Genomic DNA, 13,140 nt, shown 5'->3' on the forward strand with positions numbered 1-13,140 from the left:
CCAAATAAAAGATGGAGTGACGAGCTAGTGAACTTCGACAGATACTGGTGGAGAACAGCACAGGATAGGAAGGAATGGGAAAAACTGGGGAGGCCTTTTCCGCTCAAGCGACATGCAAATAATAAACCAATAATAATTGAAATTTATGTAATTGTAAAAAAAGAAGCAGGAAATAAAGACTACTATTACTAATAATAAAATTGTCCTACAATATTTATTTGTTTTATTCAGTATTACCTACATAATATACTTATGGACGAACATTTATGAATGATTAAAACAAAAGTGAGCTAGTAATGGCGTGGGCGATTGCTGTGGTGACCGTAGCTCCTGTCGTCGTAGGAGCGGGAGTGGTCGTGGCGGCCACGGCCGCGGCCGTGGTCGCGCCCGTCGAGCGAGTACGGCCGGCTGCGGCGGTTTAAGCGCCGGTCGTAGCGCCGGTCGTTTCGCCGCCAGCTGCTATTCGGCACCCACCACGATTCTATTATAGGCGGTGGACTCGGCTCCGCTTTAAAAACCTTCATAAATGCTTCATCATTTTCTGTATATCTATCTTTTAGTTCTTCCTCGCAATTGGCCAAAAATTGTTTGTCTTGATCAGATAAATAGTCCGAGGTAGCCATGGTCCTTAGAAGTCAGCAGGAAACTTGACCAATGAATCTATAGCTGTAAAAAAAATTGAATTAGTTTTGTTATATATTTGACAGTAAAGGTTGTTTGTTGTGTTGTGCCTGATATGCGGCTTATGTTTAGGGCTGATGTAACCGCGGAACACTTCGTTTTCGAAATATCGCTTGAATAAGCAAGAGCGATTGAGAAACCGATGGAAACCAAAATATCAATGCTTGCAGTAGACCTTTAGGCATCCTTTAGGTGTAGTAGTTATTGTTATGCAGGTTTTTATTTCAATACAATGACTACTGTGGTAGTATTTTTTTTCATTTCTCATGCTCTGAATGTGGCTCATGTCATGGTTTATCAGGTTTATCTATGGAGTTAAGTTGGTTAAACAGTAATATGTTTAATTTAGTTTTTAATTTGACAATGTTATGAAAATCTGCAGTGGTATCCTGCATTAGTGGTCTGATAAATCCATGAATCAAATGTGATCAACCGACAGACAACACAATTAGTTCCCTACATTCTCATAGTTCATGGTAAAATGACCAGCCTGATGTATACATGAATCAAATGAGATCAAAAGGACATAAAACAACATACCTATCTGTTATCTACATTCACATAACATGTAGTAAACCTACCTACCAGTCTGATATAATATATCCATGAATGAAACAACGAAACAAGATCAAATGGACATACAACTGCAAAATAGGGTCAACAAATTTGGTAAACAACAACACAAAAAGCAAACAACATGTTTTCCTGGTTGTATATCTACTAATAAGCAAAAATAATTATAATGTTTAGCTATTTGTGGATTGTGACTGACAATCCCATTCAGAAGAAACAACACAAGTTCACACAAAAACCCTTTCAAAATTATAGTTACAAGATTCTCCAATCACTGATGTCAGAACTAAACAGAAAACATCATTTAGTGATTTAGGACTTCCAGGATTAATAGATGTGAATATTCAGCCTACAAATTCTCCACAATCAGGGCAAATGCAGAGCTTCCAGCGATATCTAGGGAACCATGAACTATCAACCTGCCACTGTAATATACAAAATAGAGGAACTTCTATAATATAATATCATTAAAAAGTTAGGAATACACAAATTTACTGGTCCATTACTCCTTTACTATTTTGAACCAAATGAAAGATCTCTTGTTTTTTGTATCAGTGACCAATGTTTGATTAAATAATTTTAAATAAGATTGTGTGATAATGATAACCGACTTACATACCTCCCCAAAACCTTGGCATGTAGATTGAGTTGTAGTTATTACAGGGAATTGAAAAATGATATCGTGATACAACTTTTACAAGAACCATTTCTCTATTGAACAATGTGTCTTTGAATGCATAGTGAGAGGACGGGCTTAATTTGGATATTATGAAATTAGCCGAAGACGTTTGACTGCCACAGCTTCTACACAAAATATTTTCTGGGTTTTGCGAACCTGAAATTATAGATCAACTTAATCACCAGCACCACTAATTATTCCAGTGCCATAAAAACGTAGTGTAACTAAAACTTACCTGTAGAGTTTTTACCAACGGCTTCCAGGGACAGTTGAGGGTTAGGCTCAATCAAAATGATCGTACCTAAGATTGTAACTATTTCTACTATCAATGTACACACGAAAATCAAAACATAAGTTGGGTTCATTGTAAATATAATACCTAATGTATATTAGCATTCACTCACTTTGATATAAATGACGTAAATGGCTCCGTTTTCTGGAATTATACACCTTTCTGATCCGCGTAATCCGAGTATAGAAATAAATAATGAAACGAATGACCGTAATGACTAATGACCCATATATATACTATTATAGGGGCGAAACTTAAAAGGAGGGTACCTTATACATGGAAGCTAGCGCCGTCGGCATCAGATTAAGTAACTGTAACTAGACTAGTTAATAATCTGTGGTACGGACGTACATAAGCTGGAAGGGCTCTGGCAACACTGGTTGTAAAGTCAAAATACGGAAAGAGGGGCCAAGGGACGGAACGGAAGGAAAATCATCATCTAACGAGCCAAGTAGACAATATTTTGGTAATATTTAAATTCACAATAAATGTATATGAACGATACAACATCTGTGATTTAACGGTGCGTTACTTGTTATAGGGATTGGTGTTTTTTTATAATCTTGCATTCCTAATCAAGAACCGCAATCGCATTGTAGTAGTCGCGCAAATTTTATTGCGTGTTGATGTGTTCGGAAAATTCCAATTTGGTCTAACGCAAATACATAGATTTCTACAAGTGCTTCACAATGTCCGAGAATGTGAATATCGACCTATCCGGGGAAATGAACGCAGCGACTGAAAAGAAAGGATTTCATAAGTATGTGAATGACATGGAACTGTAAGTTTTCAAATTTTTACTGCGTGTGCTGTGTTGTTCACGCTTGTAACGGAAATTTTATGGTTTGCTTATCATCTCATTCATAATTGGTACTAGTTTTGTAGTGTTTGTCTCTATTTTTTTCATTTGATAAATTAGTATAATTGCTGCATTTGGTAAACAATACACTTTTAGGGTTCCATACCTCAAAAGGAAAAAACGAAACCCTTATAGGATCTGTCCTTCTGTCACAGCCTATTTTCTCCGTAACTACTGGACCAATTACTTTGAAATTTGGTACACATATGTAAGTTTCAAACTATATCATGTTATATATCAAATGAAAGAGCTCAATGAGAATCTCAAATATTTTTTTTTATAAATGTAAAATAATTAGTTTTGAAATTATTTAAGAAAATAGGAAATAAATGACCATTCCCCCCCCCTTATCTCCGAAACTACTGGGTCTAAAATTTTTAAAAAAATACACAAAATAGTTCTTTACCTATAAATGACAGGAAAACCTATTAGAAATGTGCGGTCAAGCATGAGTCGGACTTAATTTTTTAGTCTTTGACCTGACCCCCTACAGTTTTTTATATAATGTTTTCTCCGAAACTACTTGACCAATTAAGTTTCAATTTGGTACATGTATGTAAGTTTGTGACCCAAAGACGGGCATGTAACGCAAACGAATGAATTTTAAACATGGGGGCCAACAAATAAAACATTAAAAGAAAGTTACATATCAAATGAAATAGCTCACTGTGAGAATTACAAATACATATATATTTATGGTAATTTTAACATAATTAGTTTTGAAATTATTTATGATAAAAGCCAAAAAATGACCATTCCCCACCTTTATCTCCAAAACTAGTGTCAATTTTTTTTTTTATGTACAAAATAGTTCTGTACTGTACCTATAGATGACAGGAAAACCTATTAGAAATGTGCAGTCAAGCATGAGTTGGACTTAATTACGTAGTCTTTGATCCAACCCCTATGGTTTTTTTTATTATGCTGAGGTAAAAAGATTAGAAATTGATTAAGAAAATAGGCAAAAAATTATCAATTCCCCCCCCTTATCCCCGAAACTACTGGGTGTAAAATTCTGAAAAAAAAAAAAACAGTTCTATAAGTTATGTGCCTATAAATAAATAAATAAATCTTTTTACTGCTTAATAAGCCACGTAAATAGCAATCACTGGCATTTTTTCTTCCATTCAGTGTGATTCTATTAAGTTAATAGACAATGTATTACAAATAATTGTTCTCCGTGGAAGCCCGAGTTCCAAATTCCAATGCGCAGCCCCCATGCACGAGCATGACAGCTGCCGTCAAAAAAATGTAAACTAGAAATGTTCATACTTATGAAGTCTTTTTGGTTTAATTTGCATTTATGTTGTTAATCCGCAAGTTTTGATTGTGGCAGTAATATGATTCAGCAACCTACCCATTTTTTCGCCCCGAGTAAACTACACCACATTAATGCTGAACATTGAGTAAGCACCTAAGCCAAGAATATACAGATAGTGGAGTCAATATAAAGTTTAAGTTACATTAAATGCACACTCAAATTTTTCTACATGGGTGAATTCTATTTCATATTGAATACCCGTCTGTAAAGTAACAACTTGATATCAGTTACCATTTTTGAGAAATAAAACTTTTTTTTAAATCTTTTATACTACTTAAACAATAATTCCCACATAAGATATATTTCGTAGAATGGGTTATGAAGCTTATACGACTACACGGTCAGAATATCTCTCGACAATAATGTAAATTATAGATTTATTGAAACAAATTATTATTTTGTAAGTTTTTCATGACCGAGGAACTCCCACACCGAGAGAAAAGTTTACTATGGTGGTTATGAAGTAGTTGTATCGATCATGTTTAAAAATCTCCCGAGTCACTACTATATTTGTAGAATAGCAGCAAGATTTTGGAAACAAACAGCAAATAATGTTCTGCACAATTAATGGACATTTCTAGTTTTTTGCCAGTAACTGCACAAGTTATGGAAGAATAACATGTTCATTTTTCTCTCGATAATTAAATCAATTTCCAGCATAAAAAATTAAAAAAGTATGCGGTATTTCCAGGCATTCACAGAGGCCAATTCAAACTTTATTTAAGATGTCAATAATATATCATTTTGTTATCATTCGCCCGACCGTCTCGCTCGCACCAAAACATTTTAACTAGTACGAAACGCACGCGCAAATTAAAAAAATTACATCTTTAATAACAAAGTTCGAATTAGCTTCAAGGTATATTAGGAAAGTATACCTTATGGCTGATGGCATTGCGTTAAGGTTCAATAGTTCAATGCATTAAGTGTCTGTCTTTATATGAAAAACGATAGCTGTCAAATTTTTATATCTATTCACAAAACGTTTAGAATACTGGATGCTGTGTCAGATATAAGTAGACCCTTGAAGTCTTACAACTATCTATTATGCTTGATTTGAATCTTACTGGTTAGTAAGGACCGTCCACTTAGTTAAACTTCGAATAGCCGCCCGGACAAATTATAAAGCTAATTTCGAATTTTAAATTTTGACAATTCACGAGAAGAGTAACGTAACGTCAAACGATATGTTTGTCCCTTTTCAACGATCCTGTCATCCGATGCTTTTAGTAGCGGGAGCTGTGAGAGTGAAAAGACGCAAATGTCAGCAATTCGTACCGCTTGGTATTTGTCAGCGAGCGCATCGCGACATGAAACCAGTATGAACCTGGCCCTCGATTACGTATAATTGTAAGGAAACTTGGGATCAAGTTATATTAGTCTAAAGTCTAACAGTTGAGAATAAGACGTGCTCTGTATATACAGTGTGGAAATTTTTTATGGGCCCTGAAGGGAAAGTGCCTTAAAACCTTAAGTTAGCTCATTTTATTTTTATAAAGAAACAAAACTGCATTCAAAAGTTTTTTGAAATTCACTTGTCTCGCCTGGGAATCGAACCGACTAAAATTTTCAAACAATAAACACTCCATATTTTATTCTACTAGTCGATACAGTTAATGTTAATGATAACATTTCTTCAAGAAACATTAGGTCTTACACTGGTCTGTCGTACAAAATTTCCATAAAATCGAATATTTAGTACTCAAGAATATTTTTAGACAAGCAAAATTTAAGTACTACTTCTTTTGGCGCTTTAACTTTTAAATTGTATCTTGATATGGGTGTACGAATGTACTTTTTGCTTGAAATAACTTTTTTTTTTTTTAAGTTTCCAAAGTTTTTATTCCTTACTTGTTGTTTTTATTCCTCACTTGTTGTTTTTTTTATTTTTTGCAACTGTATTAAAAAACGTCGTTCGATACACGTGCGGAAATGTCATTCTTCACTCGTCCCGAGTCTTGCCAAGTTACCTATCTCGGTACTCGTGAAGTAATGACTTACTTTCCGCACTAGCATCGAAATGTACTATTGTAACAATACAAATTCTCACGGCGCGCGGGCTCGAATACTTTCTCGCTCGCACAGTACTGCGTCACACCGGCCAGCCACCGAGGAGCACCGAGCGCGCACGACGATCGCCGACCGGACCGAATAAAAGCCGCGTCCGCGCCGCATCAGATACACCTGGAGAGTGAGAAGCGGCTCAAAGTGGCCGTTAGAGGCCTCCCCATCAACACTCCTTCAGAGGAAGTAAAGACCGCCCTGGAGAAGCTGGGCCACCCCGTAGAATATGTTAAGGAGATCAACGCGAGAGCGGGACGCCCGGGCTGCATCTACTTCGTTCAGCTCGCGGGGACTGCCCGGGACCACGTGGGCATCTACGGGGTGTCTGGGTCCGACGCGGGAAGAAGGGGCCCGCGCAGTGCCACCGCTGCCAAGGATTTGGCCACTCATCTCACGGCTGCCACCGACAACTGGCCTGCGTCCGCTGCGCTGAACCGCACTGGGCCGTCCAGTGCACGAGACCATTGGAAATAGAAGCCACATGCAGGAACTGTAGGGGACCGCACCCAGGAAACCACAGGAACTGCCCTGCTTTCAAGAGGGCCTACCGCCTATGGAAGGCCGGGAAATCTTACTTCTCGGCCCCGTCGCGCCCGGGCCCCATCACCAACGCCACGGTCGCCAAGCCCACGGTGGAAGAGTCGGCGCCTTCAACACTGATGGCGCCGGCAAACCCCCCCACCCAAAGGGGGGTGGTACGACCGCAGCCGGCGAAGGAGCCCGGAACCGCTGCGAAAATGAAGCCCAAAATCAAGACTGCCACCATGAAAACAGCGTCAACTCAAACGACGTCTGCCCAGACACCGTCAACAGCTCCGGCACCAGCCCTCGAAACTGCCGCACGCTCCACGCCGCCGCCAGCACCAGCACCCACCTACTGCACGCCCCCGGATGCCAACTGCACGCCCCCGGATGCCAACGACCCCTTCGACGCCCTCGTCCTAGAGGTCTTAAGCATGCCGGTCGGACCCAGAAGCCCCAAACGCGTCACGCCGCCGCCAGTGCCAGCACCCATCTACCGCACGCCCCCGGCTGCCGACCTCTTCGACGACCTCGTTGCGGTCTTAAGCAGCCCGGGCGGACCTGGAAGCCCCAAACATAAATAACAACAGGGCCATACGAGCCCGCTCAGATGCCAGCCCACTTTTTGGGCCTCAAGAGACCCGCCCGTTGTAACGGGCGGCGATTACAAAAACCGCCAAATATCCAAGAAAGGATGGAAAGGCAATTCGCCCCTCCTTCGGAGGTGCGAAAGAAGCAACGATGGCATCAGATACACTTAGCTTGCGGCAGCCTTAGCGATAGGTACACCTCTGTCCTTTGGCGAGTCACAATGAGTCGGGAGTTACATAGCCCATTTGCAGTCTTCTCCCAGACTTACCTAGGTCCCTGAATAGAATAGAATATTTATTTGCTTGAATACGTAACAATCAGATCTTATAAAATAGTTGGCCACAGTATTCAGTCGACACAACATCAACATGCAAAATATTTACATAATGGTACAATAAGGTACATTTATTAATTACTAACATGCAATCATTAAAACACTATAATAATAAAACAATGTCAATGAAATTAAATTTAAAAAAAATGAGAGAATTATGGTATATTAGTCAAAAGTAAAATAAAATAAATTACATATGTCAAATAAAAAAACTGTCATTTTAAATATTACGTTTTAAATTTTAAATAATCCTTAACACTATAAAAGCAATCTTCATGTAGCCATTCAGTTAATTTTATTTTAAATACGTTCCCTTTCAACATTCTCAGCTCTATAGGGAGGTTATTGTATATTACAACACACATATTAAAAGCATTTCTCCTATATATATCAGAGGTACAGGCTGGCTGGTATAGTAGATGTTGGTACTGAGCCCGGAGTTGTCTTGCGAACATTTCCTCGCGCTTTATAAAGTACTCCGGGTGGTTTATTGTAAAAATACATACTTTTAAAATGTACATACAGGCTAGGGGGAGAATGTGAAACTTTTGGAAAAGAGGTCTGCACGTGTCATCATATCTAACGCCACCCAATGCTCGTATACAATATTTCTGGACCATAAATGCCCTCTGGACCTCAACAGAATTACCCCACAGTAGCAGGCCGTAATTAAGGGTAGATGACACATATCCATAGTAAGCTGCTAACGCGGCCCGAGTGGAAATTGTATTTTTAATATTTCTCAGGGCAAAAACAAATCGCGCTAGTTTAGAACACACTGCGTCGATATGATGTTTCCAGTTTAAATGTTCATCAATAATTATGCCTAAGAATTTGGCACTATGAGATTCTACAATTGGAGTATTATTAAGATTAATAGTTAGATTCACAGTTAAATTCGAATTATGATGATGAAATTGTGTAAACAGAGTTTTATTAACATTAATATTTAGGTCATTACATTCTATCCATGTATTAACATCTGCTAATGCTTTATTTATGTCCGATTCATAAGTATTCACGTCAGTTCCTTTTACTATTAAGGTAGTATCATCGGCAAAAATTATACACCTTTGCGATGTTGATTGTGGAAGATCATTTATGTATAATAAGAACAACAAAGGGCCTAAATTACTTCCTTGTGGCACCCCTGTCTCATTGACACGACACTGAGATCTAAACTTTAAAAGATTGTTCCCTTCTGTGACCATTCTCGCAATTTCCGTGCACTGTGTTCGGTTGGTCAGGTAACTTTTCATCCAATCTAGAACATTACCTCTGATACCAAGGCATTCAAGCTTGGAAAGGAGTTTCGAGTGATTTACACAGTCAAAAGCTTTGCTCATGTCAAGAAATATACATGTCACTGGTAATTTGTCATTAGTAGCCTCTGATATGTCCTTGATAAATTCGAAGCAGGCCAGTTCAGTTGACCGCTCCTTTCGAAAACCAAATTGGTCTGGTGATAGAATATTATACAAAGTTAAGTAATCAGTTAGTCTCACAAACATAGCCTTCTCCATAGCGATAGGTTCATAGACTGTCCCTTGGTTATTTTTGCATTGGCGAATGCATCTTGGCGATAGGTTCATAGACTGTCCCTTGGTTATTTTTACATTGTGAGTTGTCACGCACAACAATGAGAACTACCCGCTCTTTTAAAGAAGAAGTTGTTTACGATGCTACGAGTAGATACAGTACCGGCCAATAATATATCACCTCCATGTTTTTACGATATAACTTTTTTAATATATTTGTGAGTGACTTCCACCTCACTACTTTGGGTAGTCTAGTAGTATTCCTTTGTACGGGCGATAAGAAAAATTGGTCTCATGTAATGGTTTTTTCATAGTTTTTTTTTTTAATGTATTGTTAACTTTATATATATATCGAAGCGTAATTTAGGTATTAGGTTATTCAGGAATGGCTAGATGCACTAGATAATACATCTTAAGGCGTAGGTATTCAACGCGACACTAGGTATAACGCGAGATCACTCAACAACATAATGCGTATTCCGAAAGGAGTTAAATACTAAGTTAGGACTACTGGGCGAGATGTAGTCTCACGGATGCGTGTTTCATGCGCTCAGTCACAGAATAGAATGTCATCCCTTCATCGGCTTGCATTCACTAACATAATTAATGACCAAACACAACCCGTGAGAACACATCCAATCGGCATTTTAAGTGCGCCAATTGCCGCCAAATCAAGTGGTGTCAAGTTCACACTCTATTTGTTGGACGTCTTAGTGGAGTCGCGCAGCGGGACGCCGGCGCCTTCGAGTTTTTTGTATCAAACCATAATAACAAAGCTCGGACTCGCACATGTCCCGTTTACCGGGCACCTGAAGTAATTGTACTTAATCGATCTTTATTATCCACATCGCTTACAAGCTTTTATGATAAATCGCAAATACGACCATTATTTGAATTTACTAATTATATCACCTGCGCGTCGACACGGCGATCCTGACTGTCACACGTCCTCGTGTGCAATGAGCTATTAAATTGTCATCACATATGACAACTCAGCAAACTTTAATTTAACTTTACCGTTCGGCTATTCTGCCACTAATATCACTACAGATCACTAAGATCCATTCTGCTATTAACATCACTACAGATCACTAAGATCCATTCGGCTTTTAATATCACTACAGAACACTTTGATCCATTCGGCAATTAATATCACTACCGATCCGACCTAACTTTCGACGAACGATCGTCGAAGATCCGACCTAACTAACGAAGTTTATTCTGCCATGAACATCATTAAGAGTACAACGATAAATAATCAATGAAATGAATCGAATGAACTCTAGCATAAGTACAAAGTAACAAGCAACAATGAACAGTTTCAGTTTATTTTCTTTCTAACATCATCAATTTCATTAAAAGTTACGTTGATTAAAATAACACCTAGTTGTTAAAACATTTATGTGACTTCTCAAATAGCACTATGGCCCTTACCACATTCGGCCACCACATAAAAAGGTGCTCTTGTCATTAAAGTCATATGACACTTTTGTCATCACGGAATATTTTCCGCTAGTCTCTACTAGTCAACAGGCACTATGGCTTGTACTAAATGCCACTGTCACATGCTCTATTATAGTCATTCTCACACGGCACGCCCACTGTAACCACATGGTCCACCGGCCACGTCCGTCACAAAGCTGTCATGTCTCAATTGTCTCAATACCTGTGGCACACCTTGTCAAGTCACAGCACGTGTTACGTACACCGACCACATCCATCACAAGTCACAAAGATGTCATGTCTCAACTATCAAATCTCAACTCTCGAAAGTCTTAATACCTGTAGCACATCGGCCACAACACATGCGAGCATGCGACATACCTTGTCACATCTCAACACCTGTGACACACCGGCCACAACACATATGAGCATGCGACATACCTTGTCACATCTCAACACCTGTGACACACCGGCCACAACACATATGAGCATGCGACATACCTTGTCACATCTCAACACCTGTGACACACCGGCCACAACACATATGAGCATGCGACATACCTTGTCACATCTCAACACCTGTGACACACCGGCCACAACACATATGATCCACTGACCACCATCACATCCAGCAGCACTCAGGCCACTTCCAAAGTGATACACCAATCACTCCAACGGTTCCACACAGGAACCCAAACCATGCCACACCAGGCATAAACACCACCACGGGTGACATCATCCCTAACACAATGTATCATTATCTGCGGGCGCCGCGCAGCCTCCTTTACCAAACACATTTTCACTACATATGCGTGACAATATATCTGATTCGGGTATGTGACCTACGATCGCCCAGCGGATTAGACACAAAGTGATGCACCTAAGTCACTAGTCATCAGTACTCAAATGACTTAACTCTCACTTTCTAAAATAACTTTACATTGAAGTCACATAAACCAACTGAATATCAGTTCCAATATTCAACCATCCAAATTATTCAAAGAATAGGTAAACATTCTTATGCGTCGACAACGGCTATAACTGACTGTTCTTTGCAACTTGGCTTACTTGGTCTCAACAAAAAATATATAGAGCATTTACTAGCAGCCCCAAACCAGGAATCGAACCTCTAATATTCACTTTATCTAGATTAGCATTTCAGTGTCTCGAAAACTTTATTTCCATACCACTAAAAATTTAACCAGAAAATCCAAAAAGTTTATTCTCTAAAAATATTGAGCAGTTTCATATGACTGGAAAGCGCTGATTTAGTACCTAAACAAAGAAAATTCACAGCATTTCATTCGTTTTTAAAATTCACAGTTTTCAGATATCTTTTATAGTTAGGTATCGATTATAAATGTACCTATCACGAATGATGTTTTCAGATTTTTATACTAGCAACGTTATTTATTGATCTGAAGTAAACGGTTTTTTTCTACGCACTTCGACTTCATCAGTCTAAAGAGAAAAATCCGAGAGCGGATTTCAGAAACTTTGTTTTCACTTCATAAGCAAAAACGTGTCTTTATCGTACACAAACATACGCACATACTACAATTTAACTTGTAATTCCGATTTAGATTTCGTGTATCTATACTTAGTATCACTGTTATGTTTAAAACTTGGTTTTACCACTACTACAACTCACAAAACTATCAATGCAAGTTTCTAATTTTCTTACGCGCCGAAAATACTATAATTTTAAAGCCGAAAATAACGGAAATTAAAATTGTTTTAATAACTGAAAATTATAACTCCGCCCTTTTATTATTCGAGCTGCAAGTCATACAATAAGCATCTACATCCAGGTATCCTTCATTCAGTTAGGTAGGCACCTATATCATTACATACCTTCCATCCATCCTTACGTGAGGACAAATTGATTAATGTCTCAAAAAAAATAGTTAATCCAAACAGAATTTGCAATTATTGCGCTGCTTATTTCTTCCGAATAATTAAAAAATTAACAGTGAAAAAGAGCCAATACTCTCCCAAATATCATATTACATCACTGTACTTCATCAATGTACCTTATTAGTCAATACTGGCTAATCATCATTCAAATTAACTCGGTTTCAGTTTTTTTTTTTGGTCATGTTTTTGCCGTCTTTCCAAAGCATATCTGCAATATTTTTTATTGCTAAACAACTTTATCAAAGAAACGTCGTGTCGTCAACTTTACGACCCAAAAAAAAAACTCGACCCAAATCATTGGGTACTCCAAAAAGCCAAACAACTTA

General features: G+C 38.5%; 2 protein-coding genes and 1 pseudogene across 3 annotated transcripts in view; 1 reads left to right on the forward strand and 2 right to left on the reverse strand.

The window, feature by feature from the left end:
* LOC134754971 (uncharacterized) overlaps positions 1 to 13,140 on the reverse strand; it is a 567,282-nt gene that overhangs the window by 88,646 nt on the left and 465,496 nt on the right.
* Positions 1,482 to 2,331, reverse strand: LOC134753768 (uncharacterized; annotated as a pseudogene).
* Positions 2,589 to 13,140, forward strand: part of LOC134754012 (prenylated Rab acceptor protein 1) — a 29,001-nt gene continuing 18,449 nt past the window's right edge. Inside the window, exons 1-2 of one of the 2 annotated variants that reach the window (XM_063690069.1) lie at positions 2,589 to 2,691; positions 2,767 to 3,006. In XM_063690069.1, coding sequence (XP_063546139.1) covers positions 2,915 to 3,006 — 92 coding nt within the window. In that variant the 5' untranslated portion in view covers positions 2,589 to 2,691; positions 2,767 to 2,914. The remainder of the gene's footprint in view (positions 2,692 to 2,766; positions 3,007 to 13,140) is intronic. The other variant, XM_063690070.1, reaches the window with a different exon arrangement.

The sequence above is a fragment of the Cydia strobilella genome, chromosome Z (genome assembly GCF_947568885.1).
Source record: "Cydia strobilella chromosome Z, ilCydStro3.1, whole genome shotgun sequence".
Taxonomy (NCBI): domain Eukaryota; kingdom Metazoa; phylum Arthropoda; class Insecta; order Lepidoptera; family Tortricidae; genus Cydia; species Cydia strobilella.